The sequence below is a fragment of the Phyllobates terribilis genome, unplaced genomic scaffold (assembly GCF_046119375.1).
Source record: "Phyllobates terribilis strain yellow unplaced genomic scaffold, ASM4611937v1 Scaffold_8__6_contigs__length_399053987, whole genome shotgun sequence".
In the NCBI taxonomy this organism is placed as follows: Eukaryota; Metazoa; Chordata; class Amphibia; order Anura; family Dendrobatidae; genus Phyllobates; species Phyllobates terribilis.
In genome coordinates, this window is record NW_027362768.1 from 341,984,240 (window position 1) to 342,008,506 (window position 24,267).

General features: G+C 44.8%; 1 protein-coding gene across 1 annotated transcript in view; it reads right to left on the reverse strand.

Moving 5' to 3' along the window:
- Positions 1 to 22,702, reverse strand: part of SUCLG2 (succinate-CoA ligase GDP-forming subunit beta) — a 214,270-nt gene extending 191,568 nt beyond the window's left edge. Inside the window, exon 1 of the mRNA XM_073644709.1 lies at positions 22,547 to 22,702. Coding sequence (XP_073500810.1) covers positions 22,547 to 22,618 — 72 coding nt within the window. The 5' untranslated portion in view covers positions 22,619 to 22,702. The remainder of the gene's footprint in view (positions 1 to 22,546) is intronic.
- Positions 22,703 to 24,267: the final 1,565 nt, after the last annotated feature.

The window sequence follows — 24,267 nt, forward strand, 5'->3', positions numbered from 1 at the left end:
CTTCAGAGTTGGATACACCCTATAATGATCGAATAGGTTACCTGACGACTGCACCAAAAAAACATCACAAATATTAGGAAGTCCGCAAGAAAGTGGAAAACGCTAATGGAATATCAGAGAATTTAAAAAAAAAGAAAAAGTTCAGCCCTTACATTCTCTGTCACCCTAAAGGAACAGATCTACAAAATCCCACGTAACCTTTTAAAATCAATTCTATGTATTTTTGGGCGTTTTTTTCAGCAGTTATTATATTTTTCCACTCACGTTCTGGCATTTTACATTTCCGCCATCTCTGGCCTTTGCAGACTGTGTAAGTAACAGGCAGGATGTAATAGTGTTTTCTACTCGTAAAACAAGACGATGTGAACTTTCTCCTCTCCGTTCCACAGCGGCTCGGAGGACAATAAACCGCTCTTATTTTTACATATATAAATAGATAGAAGTATGAAACTAAATTATTTCTCTTTAAAGAAAAAAATTTCTGCATTTGGCTACTGAAGAAATCATCAGAAATACACAGACTTCACATTTTCCTTCTTAAATGGGGAACAGCGGAGGTAGAGACCTAGAAATTATTGCTCTATTCCAATCGGATGTGTAACGAATGTGTGTGCAAACACAATATACACAAATGGGTAAATTTCTATTGTGGTGCCACATTAAGGGGAAGTCTCATGTTCGCAAATCGTTCACCACCTCTGTAGTGGCCAAAGCTGGACAAATCGCTGGATCTGGCCACCTTCAAAGCCCCTGCGCTCCTCTGATGCTGCAGAGGCATCTAAGGAGGCGAAGTTTGGATCGCATCCCCACACTGCCAACCTTCGGGAGCAAGCGCACTGCCAACCTTCGGGATTGCACTTGTCCCCCTTGGCAAGCAGATAGCCAGAAGGCAGAGGAGTAGTGTGCTCCTGAAGAATACACATGAGACATCTTTAAAAGGCACATGTACATCACAGAGGGTCCCTCTGCTGTTAGCCCCTTTTAATCAACCATGTTGTAGTACTCGGCATGATCATGTGAATGGTGGACCCTTTAATTTTAATGACCACCATGTAATACCATATTTCCTCTGTAGCAGCCGCTGCAGGGAAAAGGGAAGGCCTTCCCCCGTCTGCATCTCCAAGTAAAGGAGATCGTTTATCATCACTTCTGGCAGAATGTTGTCCCATTCGTAGTCCCTTGGACATACAGCCAATCAGTGACTTTAGGGGTCAGATGACGGGCCGCCATCACTTCCATTGGGAAGATGAGCCAATCGTCAGTCATCTTATATTCCATAATACAAAGACGCAACGTCAGTATTTCCGGCTTGTTGGAGTCTACTAGAGACATAGGGGTATGGAGGGGTAAGTAACAATTAGACTTACTTTTCAAATGATCCCTTCCCTATGGCCAGTTTTAAGAAAAAGTCACGGAAAACTTCTTCAATGATGGTTGCATTAAAGGCCATGTATATTCACAAATATAGATGTTATTGATTTGCTTCTTAAATGGAAAGTTAAACAACTTGCTAAACTGTCATCAGAAAATGTTTTTACCATTTTACCGCTGCAGAGCGCCTATATGTCCTTTATCTAGCGGACTGGTCTGCAATAAGGAAACCAATATGTCAGTTCCCCTGTTACTTACGGCTCTCTGCTCTGCCTTCCAATCTCTTAGGGCTCGGGCATACGCCCTGATTTTCTTGGACGAGTGCCATCTGTGGTTTTCACAGACAGCGCTCGTACCTATGATATTCTATGGAGCTGTGCACATGTCCACTCGGTCCGTGGAACAAATCTGATACTTGGATCAAAATCATTATATCAGGTTTATGGGTCTGTGCAAAAAATCGGACCACACTCCGATTTTCACGTACTGGCAGTATGGATAAACTTTTTTTTTTTTTCACTCCACGTTTAAGAAAAACGGATACCACTAGGATCAGTCTGATCAGAGAAATTGGACCGTTTTCCTCGGATGTGGAGAAAACTGTGGTGTGACCCTACTCTTAAGTTTCAGAGATAGCAAATTAGGAAGGATGTGTACAGAGAGCTGCACAATGTGGAGAGGGGAGAACGTATGTATAGTCTCAGGGAGGGCAGAGAAAACAAGCGCAAGAAGAGGAAATAAGTGGGGTTCTGGAGCTGTGCTTGATCCATGAAAGCAAGAGGACCAGCCTATATTACTGGAAGAGAAATTCCCACAACAGAATATTCTGAAACTCCAAAACAGCCTGCAAACTAACTGGGAGAGAAAATGAGTGAAAGAACGAAGACAGCAGACTGAAATGTAGTGCAAATCCTTTTTTTTTTTTCTTCCCAATGTCAAAAGGGTGTCCATAGTCTTTATGGTTTCACTTATTTGGAAAAAATTACAAACTGATAGGCTTAGCTCATGGCGTTTACAGCAGGTCCAGCCACAATCTTGTATTTAAAGGCTCCAACTCCCAAGCAGCCCTCAAGTAATCTAACGGTCTCTCGTGGGGGGCGACGGGTCCCATCGTGAGCAGACGGCACTTGATTAGTGGATTGTGTCAAATCTCAAGCAGCATAATTCAGAACTATAATCATCAGAACAGAGTGGATCAATAAAACACGCGCGTTCTGCACTCATACTCCAGGCATGAATCAAATTCGGCCTGCACTCATTGTTACATGATTACTGGTGATTACATTCAGCCTGTACTCGACCCGGACAATGTATCCCCATAGGCCCCCGAACAAAAGGTAAAAGGGATTTCAATAGCCTTTTAAAAAAAAAAAAACGTTTGATTCTTTTTTCCTCGAACACAAAGGTGAACTGCCTGTAAATCAAAGATCGTCATTAAAGAACAAACCTCATCTTGCGACCTTAAAGACAGGCTCCATGTGATCCCACCACCTACAATAAATACCCGCCGAGCAGAATATCGCAGGCCCCTAATTTGCATTACATCTCCGCAGGGGATTCAGTGATGCATTGACTATAGAAGCATGCTCCTGGTTCCCGAAAAACCCCAGGTAACTGTCTTGCTCACAAGAGCCATCGTGCGCAGTGCGCGAGGAGGAGGAGGGAGAAGGAAGTCGTTTTGTTTGACACTTGTTATTCGCGATAATCCTGATCACATTCATTATTGGCAAATAGTAGGTGTGCGGCACCTTTCCGAGACCCCTTTTGTACCAGGATGTCTAGGGCGGCTTTACAAATCATCCCAGCGTTAAGTGTTGCATGCTGGTTCCAGACTGACGTCCAATTTCTAACGCTGAAATATCACACCGGAGGTCTTTTGTTAATTTCTAAAAGGCCATTTTTCACTCGCGTAATGAAAATGCAAGACTTGTATTGTGAGGAATAATAATAGGCAAATTTGGCCAAAGTTGGATCCAAGTCAATGAACGAGACCATAGGTTGGAACGTAGGTCACTCGAGTCTCAATGTTCAAAGCGAATAGGATGATAAACTTTCCGACGATCGACGTCAAGAACATGCAAATAATAAAAAAAATAATCCTACGGATTGACAATCATGAGATATTTCTTGCAGAGAACATAGCTGTTAATTTCCTCCCGATCACTCCCATAGGTGAGGGAGCAGAGCTAAGCCAAGGAAGCAGGGCTTTTTATTTGGTTCCTATTACAAAAGAGTAGTGAGGGACGGGGGATCCTTCTATAGACAGTTGTATTAAAGCCAGACGGTCTCACCTGGCAAGGTAGATTCTCTTGGTCACGGTGGACAACACAGACCAAAGGCGACGGTGCAGCGAGCAGGACAGCAGATAAGTGGAGCAGGAAACACCAGAAGACACAGAGCCAGCAGTGTATACATACATAGACACTTAAGATATATAGTCAGTCCAGCAGCGTTAGTAGTGTGAATATCTCCAGAGAAGAGGTTGTTATGCCTACGACAGACGAAGGGTTCATCAGCAAACAAAATGGATAGCTGCTGGCAGCAGAGATGAACAGGCAAAGTAGTTTGTAAAACAGATAGTCTGTTACAGCAGCGTTTGTAATGTGAACAGCTCCAGAGAAGATATGCTTACAGCAGACGAAGGGTTAAGTAGCAGGTCTGATCTCCAAATGGGAATTGGAGAAATAAACAGGAGTTTGCAGAAATGATCGCCAGCTGACAGAACTGGTTGGAGAGACAAGCAGAGACACACCGACAGAGTTGGCTTGACAAGTCTTTGGGTGATGATGTAACAGAAGTAACTTGTGAAACCTGGAGTGGACCACAGCAAAGGGCAGTAGCCATAGAGTAGAGAAGCAAGGCCCGGTCCTTGAGCCAAGACAGCTCAGAGGAAGGAAAGAGAAAATGGCTGATCTCCTGGGGCAGAACATATATTTATAGATTTATCTGCTGAATAGGATTTGTAATGCTCTTTAGCTGGACCATTGAAAGGAAGTCTAGAAGAAAGTCTGCCTCCAGGATAATTACGTAACCAAACTATGGACGATATAGCTACTCTTCCATCGCAGGTTACGGAACTTAATACTGTTATTATAATTATTGCAGATATTACTGAAAGTTTGTTGACTAATGTCAGAATAATTGAAATGGGAAACACTTAACTAAAAATGTCCACTGAGCTCTAGTCGTTGGTTATCGTGCATCCGATTCTTGCCGGGAAATCTTCCGAGAGACACCATGTTGGTGGCACCCCTCCCCTCATGATGCAAAGCTACAGGCAATGGATAACCCGTTTAAAAGGTTACATAATCCCTTGGAACAAACAGATCTAAAATTTAAGGACTATCCTGGGCAAATGCATTTATCCCCTATCCCACTGGATAGGTAATAAAATATTTAATTGGTGGTGATCTGATTGGTATGCTGTAATTTTCATAAGAACCAAAACGCTGTATAGAGCTATAGGCCACATGTTTTACCACTTAGAGAAAGCCAATCGCCAGGTCAAATTTGGCTCCTGTTTTATTCCTGCTGCTCCCGAGTATTTGATTTTTATTTATTTTTTTAAATCTGCCATATGGTTCCAGAGATATGGTCCTTTCAGTGCCATTTTATTTCTGGTCTTTACCTAGGGGGCGGGGCTCACAGGATCCTCTGGGGCGTGTCTTTAGGCTGCTTTACATAATGTGATCCACGCCCCCTTTATAAAGACAATAAAAATTATCACCAATTGAAAAAGGCCCATATCTCTGTAGCCGTATGGCGGATTTAAAGAAAATCAAAATCGGATTATTCAGGGGAGCGGCGGGAATAAAATAAGAGCAAAACCTGGCTACTTACAAGTCCCCTTTAAACTACTCTTAGCCTCTGTATTGTAGCCGAGGTGTACGGGGGGACCAGTCTGAAGGATTATAGTAATTAATATGGGTCTCTTTGGGGGCAGCGAAGCCTCCAAGAGTTAACAATTAACACCTATTTGGATAGATACAATATTTTGGCTGAAATACCCAATTAGCAATTAGGTTAGGCCAGATGTGAGGGAGTACGATTACCAAATTAGACAGCACAGGGGTTCTTTGTAGTCTATAACTATGGAGACACAAACAATACGGTAGAATATTTTTAATTAAAGAGGTTTGATCATTTTCTATTTTAAATGCAGCAATAAATGTACAAATGAGGATAATCATGGGGCACCGGCAATTACAGAATGACGTATGCTTTAATAGGAAGATGCATTATCTCATGGTCCCAGGAATTATTTATTTATTCTTCTATTTTACGGTATAAATGATAAATTTGCGGAGTAATGGAGCCAACAGTTCTGCCGGTTAACAGACCGGTTACAAGGTTCAGGGATTTGCAGCTTGTAATGATCATTAAACAGTGAGGAAAATGACTTAACCATTAAGCAGCTGTGTTTTATCGGCGGGGCTTTCATTATGGGGCGGCGTCAGCCTGCAGGTTACTCCCATTACAGACGGCACTGTGTGCTCTTTAAATAAGCGTCCGCTGTTATGATACTGTACAAGGACGCGTGAAGCAGCTCAATGCCGGGTTTACACCCGATAATCATTCTCAGAACCAGTAATAAGGGGGAATTCATCATTACGGGAATTGTTTTTAAGTCAATTTTGCTGAATTGCCATTATTGGCGGAAAATTTTTGGAAAGTCGTTTTGATAAAATTTGGTGCATCTTAAGATATAACATTATAGTGGTTGTACCAAGTTTAGAAGTTATTTTCTATCCTTACTTCCCGATAGCTGGGACCCACACGGATCCTGAGCACCGGTGTGAATGGAGCGGCAGTCAATCATGCGCAAGAGGCGAAGGTTCAAGTGGAGCAGTGCCTTGCGTGTGTTTTTTACTGTACTTATTAATAAATGGAAAAAAATGACATGGGGTCCCCCACTATTTTTAATAACCAGCCAAGGGAAAGCAGACAGCTGTGAGGTGGTCTTATTATGCTGGGAAGGAGCCAGCATAATATCTATGGATCTTTCCAGCCTATTAATATCAGCCACCAGCTGTCTGCTTTGCCTTTGCTGGTTATTAAAAATGAGGGGACCCCAAAAAAAATGATGGGGCGGTCTCCCCTATATTTAATAATCAGCCAAGCTAAAGCAGACAGCTGGGGGCGGATATTAATAGACTGGGAAGAGCCATGGATATAGGCCCTTTCCCAGCCTAATAAGACCAGCCCTCAGCCCCACCAGATTCTGGCACTTAACCTCGCCTCTTCCCGAATACTCTGGCACGGTGGCAACCGGGGTAATGGGATTGATGTCAGCTGTGCAATGTCTGCTGACATCAAGCAGACGAGTTAGTAATGGAGAGGCGTCTGTCAGACACCCTCATTACTAAGTCAGTAATTAAAAAGAGAAAAAAAAACAGAGAACGAAGCTCCATAGACTGGTCTCGCGGAGTACAGCTGCAGTGAACTCAGGTGACGTCAGTAAGGTCACCTCAGTTCACGGCGGCCGGATTTCACTTGGGCAGCGCGAGAGCTGGAATGAATGAGTGCTGACGTCAGTTTACAGTCCAGGTTCACTCATCCCTACCCCCCACTTTTGCAATGTAGCTTTATCAATAGAAGCTGTCAAAAGATATCCTGTAAAGAAATGTTACATAAGTAATTACTCCTTAGAACAGGGCATCAACGGATATTTCTCTGACTGCTGCAGCCAGTCATAGGCCTTAGCGGTACCATTATAGAAGTCGGCATTGAATCCAGTGAAGGATCAAAACAATCAAGCAACCTGTGCCGGATCCAAGGACATTACAGCAGGAAAAAAAAGGAAGCATAATGTCTGTGTCTGCCTCTAGCCGATATTGATGACCCATCCTAAAGACAGTCTTAAATTGTTGAGACATGTTCACACTAGTTTTAAGAGGTTAAGTCTAATCTGGTTATTTGCATCATATTTACTACAGAATCATTTCACTTTTTCCATTTCTTTGCCATAAAACAGAAATGACTAAAGTCTATCAATTTCCATTATAAAGGCCGTTCGCCTCGCCGCTCTCTGCTACATGAGAACTTCAAATAAAAGGAAAAAAAAATGCTAAAAGAAAGTCCAAGTAATTGGTATAAAGTCTTGTATGTGACATGTTCGGCAGGAGAGGTTAAAGGGGCCGTTATTACCCGCTGCCTGCTCTCCTTTTGTTGCAGGAGAAGCTATTCTAGCGAGCACCCTCCGGCGCACTACACGGAGATTTACCCACTCCGCCGCTGGCCTCCAAGCTGAGGTTTTTTTAATCGCAAAATCCTTTATTATATGAAACGTTTCTAATTGAACTTCTTAGAAGAATCCCTTTAATGAACCTTAAGAGTAGAGAGACATGCGGCGAGCGGTGATTAAAAATTAATATTGCCTAGATTGCACCTTTCAACATTTAATGCACCAATCCCTCCAGAAAAGAAATTATTTTATTTCCCCCCTCGAAATATATGCAATAAAATTATTTCCTACAACGAGCCCTTTGTTCTATCATCTTAACCATATAACGTCCTTAGTGCTGATCAAAGGAGAAGAGCACAGTAATATAGGCCACAACACACACGGACTCTGGGGGGGGGGGAGCACCCTGTAGGTACGCCTCTGCCTATTCAAATCAATAGCAGGCGCATGTGTAGTACCCTGCGGCGGCCACTACAAGTAGACAGCCAGCTCCGCAAGCAATTACTTCTGGCCGGCGGCCGCCACCACCGATAACAACTGATCGGCGGGGGTGCCGGATGTCAGACCCCAACCGAACAGGCTTTGATGCCCTATCCTAAGGATAGGCCATCAATGTAAAAGTAGCGGACAACCTGTTTAGCAGTTAAACCTGCGCTCCTATACGCTTTCCAGAACCGATACATGACCACAGCTGTTTGTGAAGGAGGCTGGCTGAATGGCTCATTTCAATAGATAAGCCAGCCCCTTCTGTGTCACACCGGATAAAGACAAAGAAGAGGGCTGGCTTAGCTACCAAAATGAGCCAGCCCCCTTCATGGCGATACACAAAACTCTCTACTGTGCCCAGCAAAGGATCCTAAGCAGAGCTGCCAGACCACAGACAACTATATGTATTAATTTAAGATGATTTATGTATATCTTTTTTTTTTCTCCAACAATATAACCTTATTAGAAATCTGCTTTTAACAAATGATCTCAAGATGTCCTATGGCAAAAATTATTCAGTAATTTGGAGACTGTCATTCTCAGCCAAGGAGTGAAATTCGTGGCATAAAATACAATAAAAAAAAAAAAAATAAAAAAATAAAAAAAATAAATATTGAAAAAAAATACAATTAAAATTCCAAACGTGTTACTTTTTCTATAATTAAGGGTTTGGAGAATGGTAACAATCCCAGGATTACTAGAAATGACTTAATGAACGTTATTGGGGTCTTAAAGAAAATAAAAAATAAAAAAATACAGACAAACCATCTGCAGACGGCTGTATCGCTTCCCTCTTTAACTTTTTATGATACGTTTGTGCGCAGTTTTCCGCCTGCATTAGCAATCAGCCCGGAGATCATTTTGTGAAGGTTACTTGAAATGTAATGTGTCCGTTAAATAGCCTCGGATGCCTCGCTGCCAGCTAATGGCTTACTCCCCTTAAGGTAAACATAAAATCCTGAGTAAATACATCTTTTACAGATCGCTGTGTCTTTCTTGGTGCAGATTTGCTAAGTAAGAAGGTTTCCGTCGGGTGACGTGAAAGGACAAATGCATTTATGGTGGAGGCGGCCAAGAAAAATGTCGGAATCAAGAGTCCCGTAGGTTTTTCTATTCAAAGCGAATCACTGCAAATATAAAATGTCATAGATGGGATTCTTACGTTCAGGACCTCCCTGTATGTAATTCTCCTTGCTAACACAGTGGGCGCTGCAGGAGGAATGTACGGCTGACAAAAGTTCTCCAAGCAAAATCAGCTGTGATCAACTAAACTTCTTTTTTAATGAAAAGTGATCAATGTGAGAGTCCAAATTAAGACACCTCGTTCTCAACAGATTCCAGTCCATAGGACAACACTAAAAAGATTTTACATTTATTTTTCTTTTGCAAATGGGACATTAGGTTTGTCCAATCCCTGGCGGGTGGATAATCTGATCAAAAAAATCCAAATAAAGAATATCTAACGCCCCAAGTTACCCCCAAAAAGTAAATAAAAATGAGTATCAACTGTCACCCATCCTTTGAAGCCCCAGAATTGAGGTTCTTTTTAAAATCCCTTTAAAAGGTCCCCACAAAATTAATGGACGACCGTGCAGTTGACAGCTATCTCCTCCGACTCCCACATATACAGAAATGATCGGTTTAACCAAGTGCTACTGTGTTCTCTACGAGAGCCCCACTACCAAAGAGATCGGCCATTGGTAATCCAACGTGCCGAATTCTTCTCTCCCACCACATCATCTATCGGGAATGATTCTGGAGCCCCCCCCATATACATTATATTAAAGTCAGACAATATAGACTGGATTGGTCGACAGTCTAATGAATATGGGTGTCCTAAACTCCTGCCTAAAATGTCCATTTTGCATTAAGTGCTACAAAAGGGGCAAAGAAATCAAGCGCCCATCGCAATCTCTGTTTTGCAACACATGCTCCATCGTCCTTCAAAGCCAAGAACCCAACAGACAAAGCTCTTGACACAGAAAGCTTGTCTCACCAAAAAAAAGAAAGGACTTCTTACCCTATGAGCCAAAAAGAGTGTCACCATGAACCATAGCGGCCCTAGCATCTCCTTATATCATATTAATGGCCATTTACATGCAGATGAAATGTATGTTTGGCTGCAACTTCAACCGATTGTCAAGTAGATAAAGTCTCTAAGAGAGCAACTTCTCAAGCTCCGTTAAGCTCCAATAGACAGATTACAGTTTGCCCTACCCATGATTTCAACAGGACAGGACCATCATGTAATGTGTATGGAGACGTCCCGACATGATGTATGAAATCAATCTCCCGATCCGCTTCTTCTCTTGACTTTGGCGACAACTTAATTCCTTTCTTCCCGTAGAAAATAAATGAACACACGGCCAAGCCAAGCATTCATGAGTATGTGGCAAGTTGAGAGAAGTTGGCCAAGCTTGTGTTTTGATGACTGTCATCCAAGTTGTATGGGCAGCTTCAGCCCATACTTGTCCGGCAGCCATATTTCTCGACTCTCCTGCCGAATGCTCCAGAGTTCTCTATGAGAGTGCCACTGCCAGTCTCCTCCGAGAACAAAAAAAAGTTACAATCTGATAGCCATTGGACTGTCATCCGAGCCCTCCAATATTGGTGGCTTTGGCCCATTTTAGTCTAATATATATGTTGACCTTAAAGGGAGAGTTACCAGGCAAAAACCTAAGCGAATAGAAAGGTGTTAAAAGTACGAGGAATAGAGAAATACAGAAAAGGATGAAAACCGTCAAAAATGTGCTCATTTTTAGTAAACACCCCCATAATGATACAGTCTGTAAGAAGATGGAGGGTTTCATTCGAGCTGTGAAGCACGCTCGGTCCTCGATGACCCAGGTGAGTCAGTGTAACATTTAATATCATTACCCAGTTGCTCATTCTAAAAGGTCATTGCAAATTGCAGACTTGTGCAGATACATCAACAGCCAATGCCACCTCCAACATGCATCCATTCCCACAAATATCACCGGCATCTATCTCGCATTATACCGACAGGGCTACATTAAAAATAACATTTCACCCGCTCCCCGAGTTGATCTATTAATTCGTAATGGAGGGAGGAAGAAAAAAAACTGTTCAGAGAACATCGACTTCTGAAATAATAGAAGACATGAACGTTACCGATCACATCTGCTCAACATTGCCCGATTATTCCAGTGTTCCCCAACATGTGGCTGGCTCGCTCTTGGTGGGCTACCACTCCCAACAGATTGAGAGAAGACAGGTTAGGAAACACTGGTCTAAGCCTTCCATACACATTAGACTAATGTCGGTATTGATGGGTTCGGCCAATGGTCCAATGCGTACAGGGGGCCTGGACAATTGTCAGGGGGAGTGTAGGATACGGCATTTGCGATTTTGGACTGCCAATCCTTTTGATCTTCCAGAGATACGCTGCCGTCAGACATGACTCCGAGAGCACAGAAGTTATCGGTCAACAGCCATCTAATGAATATGGCGACTTTAGCCCAAGAGCATCTTAGACAGCTTTCTCTCCGAACTCCCCCATATACACAGCTCATCTAGGAAGAGGTTGAATGTGGTTGTAATTGAAGAGTGAAGTAATCTTTTGCTGGACACCTCCAGTATGGAGTTATCTCTTGGAGAATAAAGAACTGGAGTCTTAATTCACCAAGGCCGAAACATCATGTTTTGGGGGAAGAGCCAGAAGACCACAATACAAAATAAATGGTTGGTCATTCTCTCCTTGAAATTTTCGGGTTTGGACAACTTGCGCATGACTCCTCGGCCAACCCAAAAGGAAAACTTATGAATCTGACGACTGACCTAACACATAGTAGGGTCTTTTCCTCCATATTTTCTGATTCATAATCATCAAGCAGTCCAGTCGTGAGAGATCCTGGCATCCATGTAACCAACCAGTCCTTCACCCAGGTATTGCAAAACCCAGCAGACCACGTCTAAACCTATTAAAGGGTATTCACAGCTTAGACATTTATGGAAAAGCCGCAGGATGTGCCATAAAAGTTTGGTAGATGCGGTCCGTTGTCTCACTGACCACGACGGAACCGATGTTCAGAAGAACGGAACCAATGTTCAGCTTCAAAAATCTCTGTGGTTAACATGTGCCGAATGGGAATTCAGCCTTTGACATCATTCAGCGGGGAAAAAAAAACAGACAAAATTTCATTGACGTCAGTTTTTACCATTAATGTTTTTCTCGTATGCCCCAAAAAAAAAATTGCAAAGCTTCTCCTATCCAACACACAGGGGCGGTCTGATTTTAAGGGACCCACCGACTTGTATGGGTGATTTTAATTCATGATTCAGATCAAAATCGGCCACATCTGATTTTTTTTTTTTCACGGAAGCACAATTCCCCAAAAAAATCATGGACACGTGAGCAGCACCAGACTATAGGGTTCCTATCCTTGAAAAGGCGTAAAAAGTGAACATCTGAATGAAGCCTTAGCCATCATTTTTTCCGGCAACACCCTTTTAATAATAGCATCGGGTGGTAAATATAATGGGGTTCCCTCTATATAAACAGAACCATGTAACACTTTTGGATTTTAATCCATATTCTATAATGCGCCGGTTACATAAAAGGCGCCGTTTCTTTTCCCTATGAACTGTCCTGTGAATGTTAAAATCTATTTAATCACAATTATTGGATGAAAAATAGCTTCCAGCGTCTCTGGCGCGACGTGACCAATTTAATGTTTACTGCCTGTTGCTTTAATTACAAAGCTGCTTTATATCCTGCGGTAAAAGAATTGCGATAAAGATATACATTTTCTCTCCGATGGTATATTTATGTATTTATTGTAAAAGCATGAAAGGATGACAAGAAATGCCTTATTTTTTTGACAATCTTGGGGATTTCATGAATAATGTCTGAAAAGGGTTAGATGGAAAATGAAAGCAGCCACAGCGCCACTCAACCATGAAAAGTGTGTGGTATAGCAGCTCTCTATCATTTATTTGCACGTGCAATACCACACATGCCCACCAACAAGGGTGGCGCTGTTTATAGAAGGAATCAGACAAATTTTGGTTTTTAATTACATCCAATCCATTCTGTGAAAGTTCACTCACATTCCGCATTTTCAAGAAAAGATGTTGTCAGTAAGAATCTAGGACTACTTTTCATATCAGAAGCTAAATTTTTCTTCCAATCTTTCTGACTTTCTGCTCGATCTGGGCGTCATACAGTTGCCTCAGCAAGTATACCACGCAAGGTGCATTACCATTTTGTCTACTGATAATTTGCGGAGGAAACCGGTATTGGTACGACATCTTAAGAAGTCAGAAAGGCTCATAGTAAGAGAGCTTTGGACCTTAAAGGGTTATTTCCCAAAATAGCAGGTTATCTCCTAACCGCGACATAGGGGATAACTTGCTGATCTTTGGCGTTCCAACTGCTAGGACCCACAGTAATCTAGAGAATGGGAGCGCTGCGGAGGCGGCGCGGACGGGAGAGCGCTGCGGAGGCGGAGAGGACGGGAGAGCGCTGCGGAGGCGGAGAGGACGGGAGAGCGCTGCGGAGGCGGAGAGGACGGGAGAGCGCTGCGGAGGCGGAGAGGACGGGAGAGCGCTGCGGAGGCGGAGAGGACGGGAGAGCGCTGCAGAGGCGGCGCGGACGGGAGAGAGCTGCGGAGGCGGCGCGGACGGGAGAGAGCTGCGGAGGCGGCGCGGACGGGAGAGAGCTGCGGAGGCGGCGCGGACGGGAGAGAGCTGCGGAGGCGGCGCGGACGGGAGAGAGCTGCGGAGGCGGCGCGGACGGGAGAGAGCTGCGGAGGCGGCGCGGACGGGAGAGAGCTGCGGAGGCGGCGCGGACGGGAGAGAGCTGCGGAGGCGGCGCGGACGGGAGAGAGCTGCGGAGGCGGCGCGGACGGGAGAGAGCTGCGGAGGCGGCGCGGACGGGAGAGAGCTGCGGAGGCGGCGCGGACGGGAGAGAGCTGCGGAGGCGGCGCGGACGGGAGAGAGCTGCGGAGGCGGCGCGGACGGGAGAGAGCTGCGGAGGCGGCGCGGACGGGAGAGAGCTGCGGAGGCGGCGCGGACGGGAGAGAGCTGCGGAGGCGGCGCGGACGGGAGAGAGCTGCGGAGGCGGCGCGGACGGGAGAGAGCTGCGGAGGCGGCGCGGATTGCTGAGGGTTCCGGGCAGTGAGAGGTGTCCATGGGTTATTATATAATCAAGGGATTCTTAAAACGGGCAGTCTCATCGTAGAATATTCAATCACTTAATGATCACAGTAGTCTCCATCTCCGGGACCCGCACCGACCAAGAGCATAAACTTGCATATTTTTGGGACTTTCCTTTGTTTGTTTCTAAAAAACGCACATTTCTATTCTCTAGACGCTTACATGGTGCAAACTGGTGTAATATAATCAGAAGTCTCTCCCTGCAGCTTCATCTCCCTCCTCTCCCCTTTTACATTTTTTTTGTGTCTAGTATTTACTATGATACACTGGAAGGAATTTAGAGAAATTTAAAGAGTTTTCTACACATTTACAGATAACCGGCATGCAGGGAAAGGTGAAAGCTGATGAGAGACAAAAACGACGCTATCTTTCCTTACCAAAAGCGAAATAAGTGTTAGGAAAAAAAAAAGTCCATTTCCTTTCATTACATGCTGACATCTAAAGATTGCCTTTTTAGAGACCGTAGTATTCACTGCACATTAAATTTGATTTTTGGGGGTTATTTTTATTTTTTCTTTGTTTCTGATTCCATTCATTTTGGTCTTAAATTTTCCAAATCAGGAAAAATCTTTTTTTTTTGTTCTTTTGTTTTTGTGACCTGAAGATGCCTATTGACAAAACAGCTTTTGTAAAGGAGGCTGCAGTCACCAGAGTTACACCCGGCGCAACGCTCCTCCGTGGTGACAGTAAGAGAGGAAATACAACAAGCAATTTAGAGCGAGCTTCCGAGCTCCTAATATCTTCAGGAAGCGTCGTTTTAATACCTCGGCCTTCGATTTATGAAAACTTTAACCTCGTAATTTTAAGCGATATTAAGAATGATATTTTTTAGGCAAAAGCTAATACCAGAAGACAGGTTCTTGATATTTCCCGTGAGGAGTGAACAATGTATTCGGCCTTATCTGGAAAGGGTGGGTGATGAAAAGTGTGGCCCTATTAATAAAAAGCACTTTTCCCCATCCAGATTTAATGGCTTCTAATAGTAGTACTTATGGGGCCGGCGATAAAAAGCCTGGTGCAGGCAAGACACCATTAGGGATTCCTAAGGAGGTTTCGGGATAATGGGGCCGTTTCAATTCTCAACGCAGTGCCCCGTTGAGAGAGGTCCCCCTTTGTATCACAGATGAGTGACGATCCAAAAGGTCATAAAACTATTGATTAATGATGGCAATAAGACATTCCCTAGTATTGTAGTAAAATCCCTTTAAAATGTAGATACCTCCTAACCGCAAAAAATACAGAAATTTATAAAAAAAAAAAATAAAAATAAAAATTCTGATTGAAGGCAGCATAAAACACAAGAACCCCTATGGACTTTCTTATGGATCAATGGGATTCATCAAGATTGCTTGGAAAATGGGTCATGAATAAAAGGTTTTACCCATCTCGGAAAGTTCCAACCTATCCACAGGCTAGATTCCTGATCACCAGGGGATCCCACGAACAGATCTCGTCCAATGGCTATTTGGCTCCATTCTAAAAAGGACCATTTTAGAGCCACGGGTGGCGGATCTGGAAGGTTTCCCCAAAGAATCAGCAAGTTATCATTGATCCACAGGATAGGCAACAATTTGCCAAAACCTTTATAAAATATTCAACCTTCCGGTTGACTTAAATTGTACATTTCTTCTTACCGGAAAACACCTGAAGAATGGACATATCACTCGAAATTTTGAAAGCATCTAACAGATGCTCAAAAGCCAGTAGATACCTCCTAATTGCAAAAAACGGCGAAAAATATAGTAATCTAAGGCTCTGTTCTGATTGAAGGGAGCATAAAACACAAAAACCCCTATGGACTTCCTTATGGATCAATGGGATTTGTCAAGATCCCTTGGAAAACGTTTCTTCCGTAACGGTCAAACCCATCTCAAAGTTCTAACCTATCCACAGGCTAGATTCCTGATCACCGGGGGATCCCGGGAACAGAGCTCATCCAATGTCTATGGAACGGCCCAAGATAAAGAGCTCTATGGGGCCACGTTCGGCAGTCCCAATTTTGCTCCATTCTAAAAGGATCATTTTAGATCCATGGTTGGAGGATCCAATGAGGGTCCCTCAACAATCAGCAAGTTATCTCTGATCCACAGGATAGGCAACAATTTGCCAAAACCCTTATAAAATACTCAATCCTTCCAGTTGACTTCAATTGTACAATATTGACAAGTCTTGTTACCGGAAAACACCTGAAGAATGGACAGGTCACTTGGTATTTTTAAAATCTGGAAGCGTCTAACAGACGCTCAAAAGCCTGAACATACGAATAAGCACATCATTTTCCGTAGAAATAAATAGTAGGAATTTTTTTTTAGCGTTTTGTGAGCGTTTTTCCGGCAATTTTTAGGAGCGAATCCACTCGATAAAATGCAGGGGAAAGATGCCGTGTGAACATACCCTTATGATTAGACAGACTGAGTTTACAGAAATCTCCTTAATGATCTTGAAAGAAGTGACATGAACTTTTTTTCCCCTCCAGATGTTTTTCAGAGTAAAAAAGAAAAAAAGCTCAAAAACTCTTACGAACAGAAATGTGGATTTCCCATAGAAATAAATAGGAAGAATTTTGCAAAGTTTTCTGAAACTGGAGGATTTATGAGCCAATCGTCTCCAAAAAATAAAACTCTGCGTCTAAATAAATTGTCCCTTGCAAAGCAGAGACTAAATCTGTTTGAGCGGAGGTCTAAAAAGTCCAAGATATTCATTTAAACCTGGTTTAAACTGGAGAACAAAAATAGAAAGAAAAAAAAAATCAACCTGGCTCTTTAGGGGCCCTTGACACCTTGCAGTCTACTTAATTTTGGCCGGCCTAAGTGCTTAGTACATCATAAAGGAGGGTTCAGGTTGGGTTTAACGTACGCCAGGATCCTTGGCATCCAGGCAGATGATAAATTATAGATTCCGCGCCTCCCTAATCTTACAGTCTGTGTGATGTGGAGGTTTGATTTTGGATGTCCCACGCTGTTCTGTCAGGAAAATAATGATTCATGTACGATTCTGTGGTGCCAAACAAAGACGCTGCGAAAAACTGCTGAAATTCTTTCTACACGGCGTTAACTCGCTGAATAATAAAAAGGCGATAGAAAAAAATAAAAAAAGAGAGCGGAAATATAAAATGTAATAAATGTGTCTTCGCTTTGTTTTTCAAAGCATTTAGGAGAAACTTAAAAATGCAAAACTAAAAAGTCGGCCATAGATGATGGGTGTGAGCCTGTGTGGTGGAAAGACACTTCTCCAAACTCCAACGCAAACGGGCATGCTCGGCAAACGGGCAGAATAACCTGCCTTTTCGTTTCCAAGAGTAGTGTGTAAATACGCTGACGTCAGACTCATCCGGCAGAGGTTTGAAGGGGTTATCTGGTGACGCTCTCGTCTACATCAGACCCCACTACCTGCAGAGACGCGTGGGCGATCGGCAGGGGGTCACGCAGTGAAGTGTCCTATTCCTATGAGGTGTGGGGTCATAACATTACTACAAGAGAGTTGGGCTACCTATGCTTTGCTCCCCCCAATCCTGGTAGCACCATTGACTTTTTTTAGAGCAATTTCGATTAATCAGCAACGTTCGTGAGTGCCCCTACATTGGGTGCTTAAAGGGGTTCTCTGCTTTGGACAACACCTACTTTTTTTTTTAGAAGGGTCTCTTAATAGACTGATCACAAAGTGTTTTACACTGCCGGGACCTCCAGCGATCTTTAGGGAAGAAGGCAATTAGTGTTCACTTTCCATGCAGCGCCACCACAGGGTACACTGAGTATGACACGTTATCCATTGGCAGAAGTATATTGTGTAATTTATGGACACGTCTTGAAGCCCTTCTCCTCTAAACGCAAAAGATGAGGACCCTGAACAGAGGAAGAAGTTCTATGAACAAATTTTTGACCCCTTTGAAGTGCATCTACAAGAAGTGCTGATGACCAGGAGTATGGCCTCGCTTATCGGAAGGAGCTGCCGCATTACAGGGCTCTCTCTTCTTCAGGATGCACAGATGGCATACAGCGCCCCCCAACCTAGATCCCATGAAGTGCAGGAACTATAGCTTTAGATGGGATACAATCAATGGGATTCCAGGTGGTGAGAACTTTTTGCCGGTGTGGAGGATGAGCGCGTCTACCACCTCCGGACTAATGAGTAACTAGAATAATCTTCCACCCTTTGACACCCGCAATAAACAAGTCGGAGTCAGCACTTCTTGCAACCATTAACCAAGGCTCATGGCCAAAAAAACAAAAAGGTGGAGGGGCAGACGGAGGTTCCGGGTGATCCAGAGATCGATTTCTCTACAGAAGAGAGAACTCAGACGGGTGTTAAACCATTCAGGAGAGGAGCATGGTCAGGAGGTCTGAGCCACTCACGATTTCAATAGACTTTTTGCTGCGTTTTTTTTCTGCAGGCAAAATCTGTTTTCTTGGCAGCAAAGAAGCCGCTTACGAAAAGCAGGTTTTCTGAGTGTTTTTTTTTTTTTTTTTTACAAGGTACATTTGTCTCTTGTGCATGCTGATAAAGTTTAGTGCATGCAAAAAAAAAAAAAAAAAAGATTCAGCTTCAACCTGATACCTGTGTTTTTTGCAGCATGTTTGCACTTACCCATTGTTTTCTATGCGTGAAAAACGCTGAAAGAAGTGACATGCTGCGTTTTGCAAAAACACAGCTCTTTGACAAAACAGGGAAAAAAACAGGGAAAAAAATGTGTCCGCATGAGATTTTTGAAATCTCAAACTTTGCTGGTACTGTAAATTTGCATAAAAACGCATCGTGTGAAAATAGCCTAACATTCGCCTCTTCTGATTTTTAGGTCCGATGCAACGTCATGCATATACTGTGCCGCAGCGATGACGTCACATTGGGCATACGGGGATGGCGGCCGGTCGCAGAGTTCTGATCCGGCAACCACAGACTACAAATGTGGCCGCTGGAGCCGGGTCTTGTGTCTGCTGACTAGTATCTGTACATGATGGGCAGTCATGTTTTTCCACTTCACTCCGGTTTCCTCCTTATCTATCTGGTTCTGGTTGGGAAAGACAAACACCAGGCAGGATTCTTCACCTGACCGGTCATCAAACACAAGAGGACGAGCAGCAATGTTCCCGACATGGTGTATATAAGTCTGTCACTATGTATACAGTATATGAAACACAACAGTCTCCGGCCATACAGTTCGGCCTCGGCTCCGCAGCCCTGGAGTTGGCCGACTTTCAGGACTTTCCAGCTCTCAGGTTTGTGGATCTGGCAAATACGAGAACCCTATAATTACCCTCCACTAATGCAGAGCAAATGGAAGGAAGCAGAAATCCAGACTCACCAAATCATTCCAACTTTTATTCTAGGCATAAATTAAGTTTTTATGCAAATTCATTGTATCATGGACAACCTCTTTTGCTTCCTTCACATGTCAGTATTTCGATCAGTATTTGTAATCAAAACCAGCATTGGGTCCAAAGTACGGCATATTTGGACATCTGAGGCCATGTTCACATGTTGCATTCTTTAAAAAAAAAAAAAAGCTTTATTATGGAAATTAAAAGCTGCTTTTTAAAGTACCACCAAAGACTGACATTTCAGGACCCTCGTGCACACTCGGTTTTTCCTGACTGAACTGGAAAACTGCAGCATGTCAATTTTTTTCAGCTTTTTTTTCACCCATAGAAAGGAATGAGAATGTAACAGCGCTCTTGGTGAATAAATCTGACTTTATTAACCATGTACAGTAGACAAGTCACAAGTAATCTGCACCACTAAAAACTCACAAAATGCATCTAAGAGCAGTGTTTTTACTGCCAAAGGAGCAGGTTTGGTTGGTGAAATTAATGCTGCAAAATGAGGGAAAAGAGACGTACCATTAGGCTACGTTCACACCATGCTTTCTTCAGCAAAACCCGATCTCTTGCCAGGAGGTATATTCAGGATTTTTCTTGCTTTTTTGCTTATTTTTTTGGTGCGTTTTTTTCAGCGTTTTTTTTTACCACTGCCCTGTCTTTTTTATGCATGTACATAAGGTTCAGTGAAAAATAAAATCTCATTCTGATTTTGGCACAAAATGGGTGAAAAAAAACGCTGAAAAGAAGTGACATGCTCTATTCTGCAAAAACCATGCAAAGCACAAAATCCTGAACAAAAAAAAAGCCAAGTTGTGTGCAGGAGATTTCTGGAATCTCATAGACTTTGCTGGTACTGTGAAACGCAGCTGAAAGTTTGCATAAAAAAAGTATCAAAAAACTCTGAAAAAGCCAAGATGTGTGAACATAACCTTAGAGTTTTTTCAGTTATCCAGGACGATTTTTTTTCACCATGGACTTAAACATTAACAGGCATGTAGTTGCTAACTCTGTGCCAGTTGTGCCCAGCGTCGATCTCTCCGGGTGATTCAGAGGCTTCCACTGGCGTTGCGTTGACAGAGCAGCGGCTTCTCTTCTTCTCTGCTCTGTTGACCGGGTGTGACTGCCGATGTCATGCTGATTGACATCTGGCTCCCTGCTGCCTCACTGCGGGGAGCCAGCTGTTGTTCAGCATGACGTCGCCAGTCACGCTCCATCGACAGAGCAGCCCAGAAGAAAAAGAGCTGCTCTGTTGACATGAAGCAGCTGAACGGCCGGCAGGAGCTGTTAATGACCGCTCTGTCACGGTGGCGGGAAGAAGAGGATGGCAGCCTAATGATCAGCGGTGCAATAGTGACAGAAGCAGCGGTTGATATTTTCCCCACATTCGTTATTAGTTTCATAGAAAGGATTTACTTTCTATCCACATCGAGGAACGAATCAACACATCAAATCCCTGCAGAGGAAAACCGGATATGTCAGCACAACGGCAGGGATTACACCAAGGTCACGCGCCATATAGGAAACTACTGGAGGTCACCTGAGTAACCCTATCTGCATGCATCCTCGGGCTAATCACAACATGCTGAGACTTGTCTCCCACCTGTAAAAACCTTCATTATTGGGGAGCCCCCTTATTGGAAAGTCATCCCATGTCAACACCAGAAGACGCTAAAGTGTAGCCATCGTCTAAGCGTATGCCAAGACCGGGGAATGTTGTTCTTCTCAGCTCGGTGGAGGAATCGAGAAAAAGTCTATAGAGTATCCAAAGTCAGTGCCAGCAAAAGGGGGCAAGTGCCGGAACCTATAGTGCCGGATGCTGCCAACTATGCCCAGGTGTCAATGTACGACAGAAGTGAACGAGACATGTATGGAGCATCCTCCAGAGCGGACCCTACAAGCCAGCTGTGCCATACTGCCACCACCCGATGCTAACTGCTACAATGGAAGCCAACTCCGACCCTCAGACTACACGTGGACACACTGGTGGCAGCCGAGCGCTTCTGCCTCTTGTGACAGTCATCAGTTCTGGGTCTCAAAAACAAAACTTCTGACGTGTTCGTAAATGATGGAGCCCCTTAAAGGAGATGTTTGAGATCAAGATCAGTCCTGTCTATAGGTCGCGTCTCGTCCTGCGTTATACCCTTAAAAGGGTCGTGTTGTTCTGCATTATTCACCCCTACCCCTCGCGTCTCGTCCTGCGTTATCCCCTTAAAGGGGTCGCGCCTCCTCCTGCGTTAGCCCCTTAAAGGGGTCGTGTTGTTCTGCATTATTCACCCCTACCCCTCGCGTCTCGTCCTGCGTTATCCCCTTAAAGGGGTCGCGCCTCCTCCTGCGTTATCCCCTTAAAGGGGTCGTGTTGTTCTGCATTATTCACCCCTACCCCGCGCGTCTCGCCCTGCGCTGTCCCCTTAAAGGGGTCGCGCGTCTCGCCCTGCGCTGTCCCCTTAAAGGGGTCGCGCGTCTCGCCCTGCGCTGTCCCCTTAAAGGGGTCGCGCGTCTCGCCCTGCGCTGTCCCCTTAAAGGGGTCGCGCGTCTCGCCCTGCGCTGTCCCCTTAAAGGGGTCGCGCGTCTCGCCCTGCGCTGTCCCCTTAAAGGGGTCGCGCGTCTCGCCCTGCGCTGTCCCCTTAAAGGGGTCGCGCGTCTCGCCCTGCGCTGTCCCCTTAAAGGGGTTCGTCTCGTTCTGCATTATTCACCCCTACCCCAGGACAGGTGACAGCTCACAGATTAGGGGTCAGACAGCTCTGACCTGCAGTAATAGCACTGCTGCCACTTCTTACAATAACCAGCAGTCTGCAGCAGAACATGCTGAGACTTGTAGTCCCCCTGCAGCTGCGGACTCCCACGTTACACCTGGACAGGTGACATCATGTGCACATCACACACAGGCAGCAGTCAGGGGCGCAGGTGTCACACTCTGCAGCACATCCCCATCCCCAGTGCCGACTATGACAGCGGCCTCACAGCGGGCAGCGTACATCCCGGCCCCGCTCCAGCCGCCCCCAGCACCCCTCACCTTGTTTCTTCCTAGGAGGGAGGTTCTGGTGGTGAAATGTCTCAGGACGTGTCCTGCCATGGAGGCCGCCATGTCTGACCGGAAGTGAGAGTGAAGCTCCACATGGACAAGCTCAGAGTGTAAACTACGTCACACACAGAGGCCCCGCCCCCCGACTGCTGATTGGATGCCTGCGCACACTTGCTGTCACGCCCACTCTACCCAGAGCTGTGGCAGTGATTGGCTGTGACGTCCTGAGCGCGAAAGATTTTATGCTTTTACTTCACTAAAATCCGTCATCAGGTCACGTGTCACTTCACAGGCGCAGAAGCACGAGGAGGCATTAGTCCTGATCTTCAGTGTAGAAAATGATAGACACATACACCAAATACACACATATATACATTGCTCAAAAAAATAAAGGGAACACTCAAATAACAAATCCTAGATCTGAATGAATGGAATATTCTCATTGAATACTTTGTTCTGTACAAAGTTGAATGTGCTGACAACAAAATCACACAAAAATCATCAATGGAGATCAAATTTATTAACCAATGGAGGCCTGGATTTGGAGTCACCCCCAAAATTAAAGTGGAAAAACACACTACAGTCTGATCCAACTTTGATGTAATGTCCTTAAAACAAGTCAAAATGAGGCTCAGTATTGTGTGTGGCCTCCACGTGCCTGTATGACCTCCCTACAACGCCTGGGCATGCTCCTGATGAGGTTGCGGATGGTCTCCTGTGGGATCTCCTCCCAGACCTGGACTAAAGCATCCGCCAACTCCTGGACAGTCTGTGGTGCAACGTGACTTTGGTGGATGGAGCGAGACATGACGTCCCAGATGTGCTCAATCGGATTCAGGTCTGGGGAACGGGCTGGCCAGTCCATCATGCAGAAATTGCTGACACACTCCAGCCACATGAGGTCTGGCATTGTCCTGCATTAGGAGGAACCCAGGGCCAACTGCACCAGCATATGGTCTCACAAGGGGTCTGAGGATCTCATCTCAGTACCTAATGGCAGCCAGGGTACCTTTGGTTAGCACATGGAGGGCTGTGCGACCCTCCAAAGAAATGCCACCCCGCACCATTACTGATCCACTGCCAAACCGGTCATGCTGAAGGATGTTGCAGGCAGCAGATCGCTCTCCACGGCATCTCCAGACTCTGTCACGTCTGTCACATGTGCTCAGTGTGAACCTGCTTTCATCTGTGAAGAGCACAGGGTGCCAGTGGCGACTTTGCCAATCCTGGTGTTCTGTGGCAAATGCCAAGCGTTCTGCACAGTGTTGGGCTGTGAGCACAACCCCCATCTGTGGACGTCGGGCCCTCATACCACCCTCATGGAGTCAGTCTCTAACCTTTTGTTCAGACACATGCACATTTGTGGCCTGCTGGAGGTCATTTTGCAGGGCTCTGGCAGTGCTCCTCTTGTTCCTCCTTGCACAAAGGCTGAGGTAGCGGTCCTGCTGCTGGGTTGTTGCCCTCCTACGGCCCCCTCCACATCTCCTGGTATATTGGCCTGTGTCCTGGTAGCGCCTCCAGCCTCTGGACACTACGCTGACAGACACAGCAAACCTTCTTGCCACAGCTCGCATTGATGTGCCATCCTGGATGAGCTGCAGTACCTGAGCAACTTCTGTGGGTTGTAGAGTCCGTCTCATGCTACCACGAGTGTGAAAGCACAACCAACATTCAAAAGTGACCAAAACATCAGTCAGAAAGCATTGGTACTG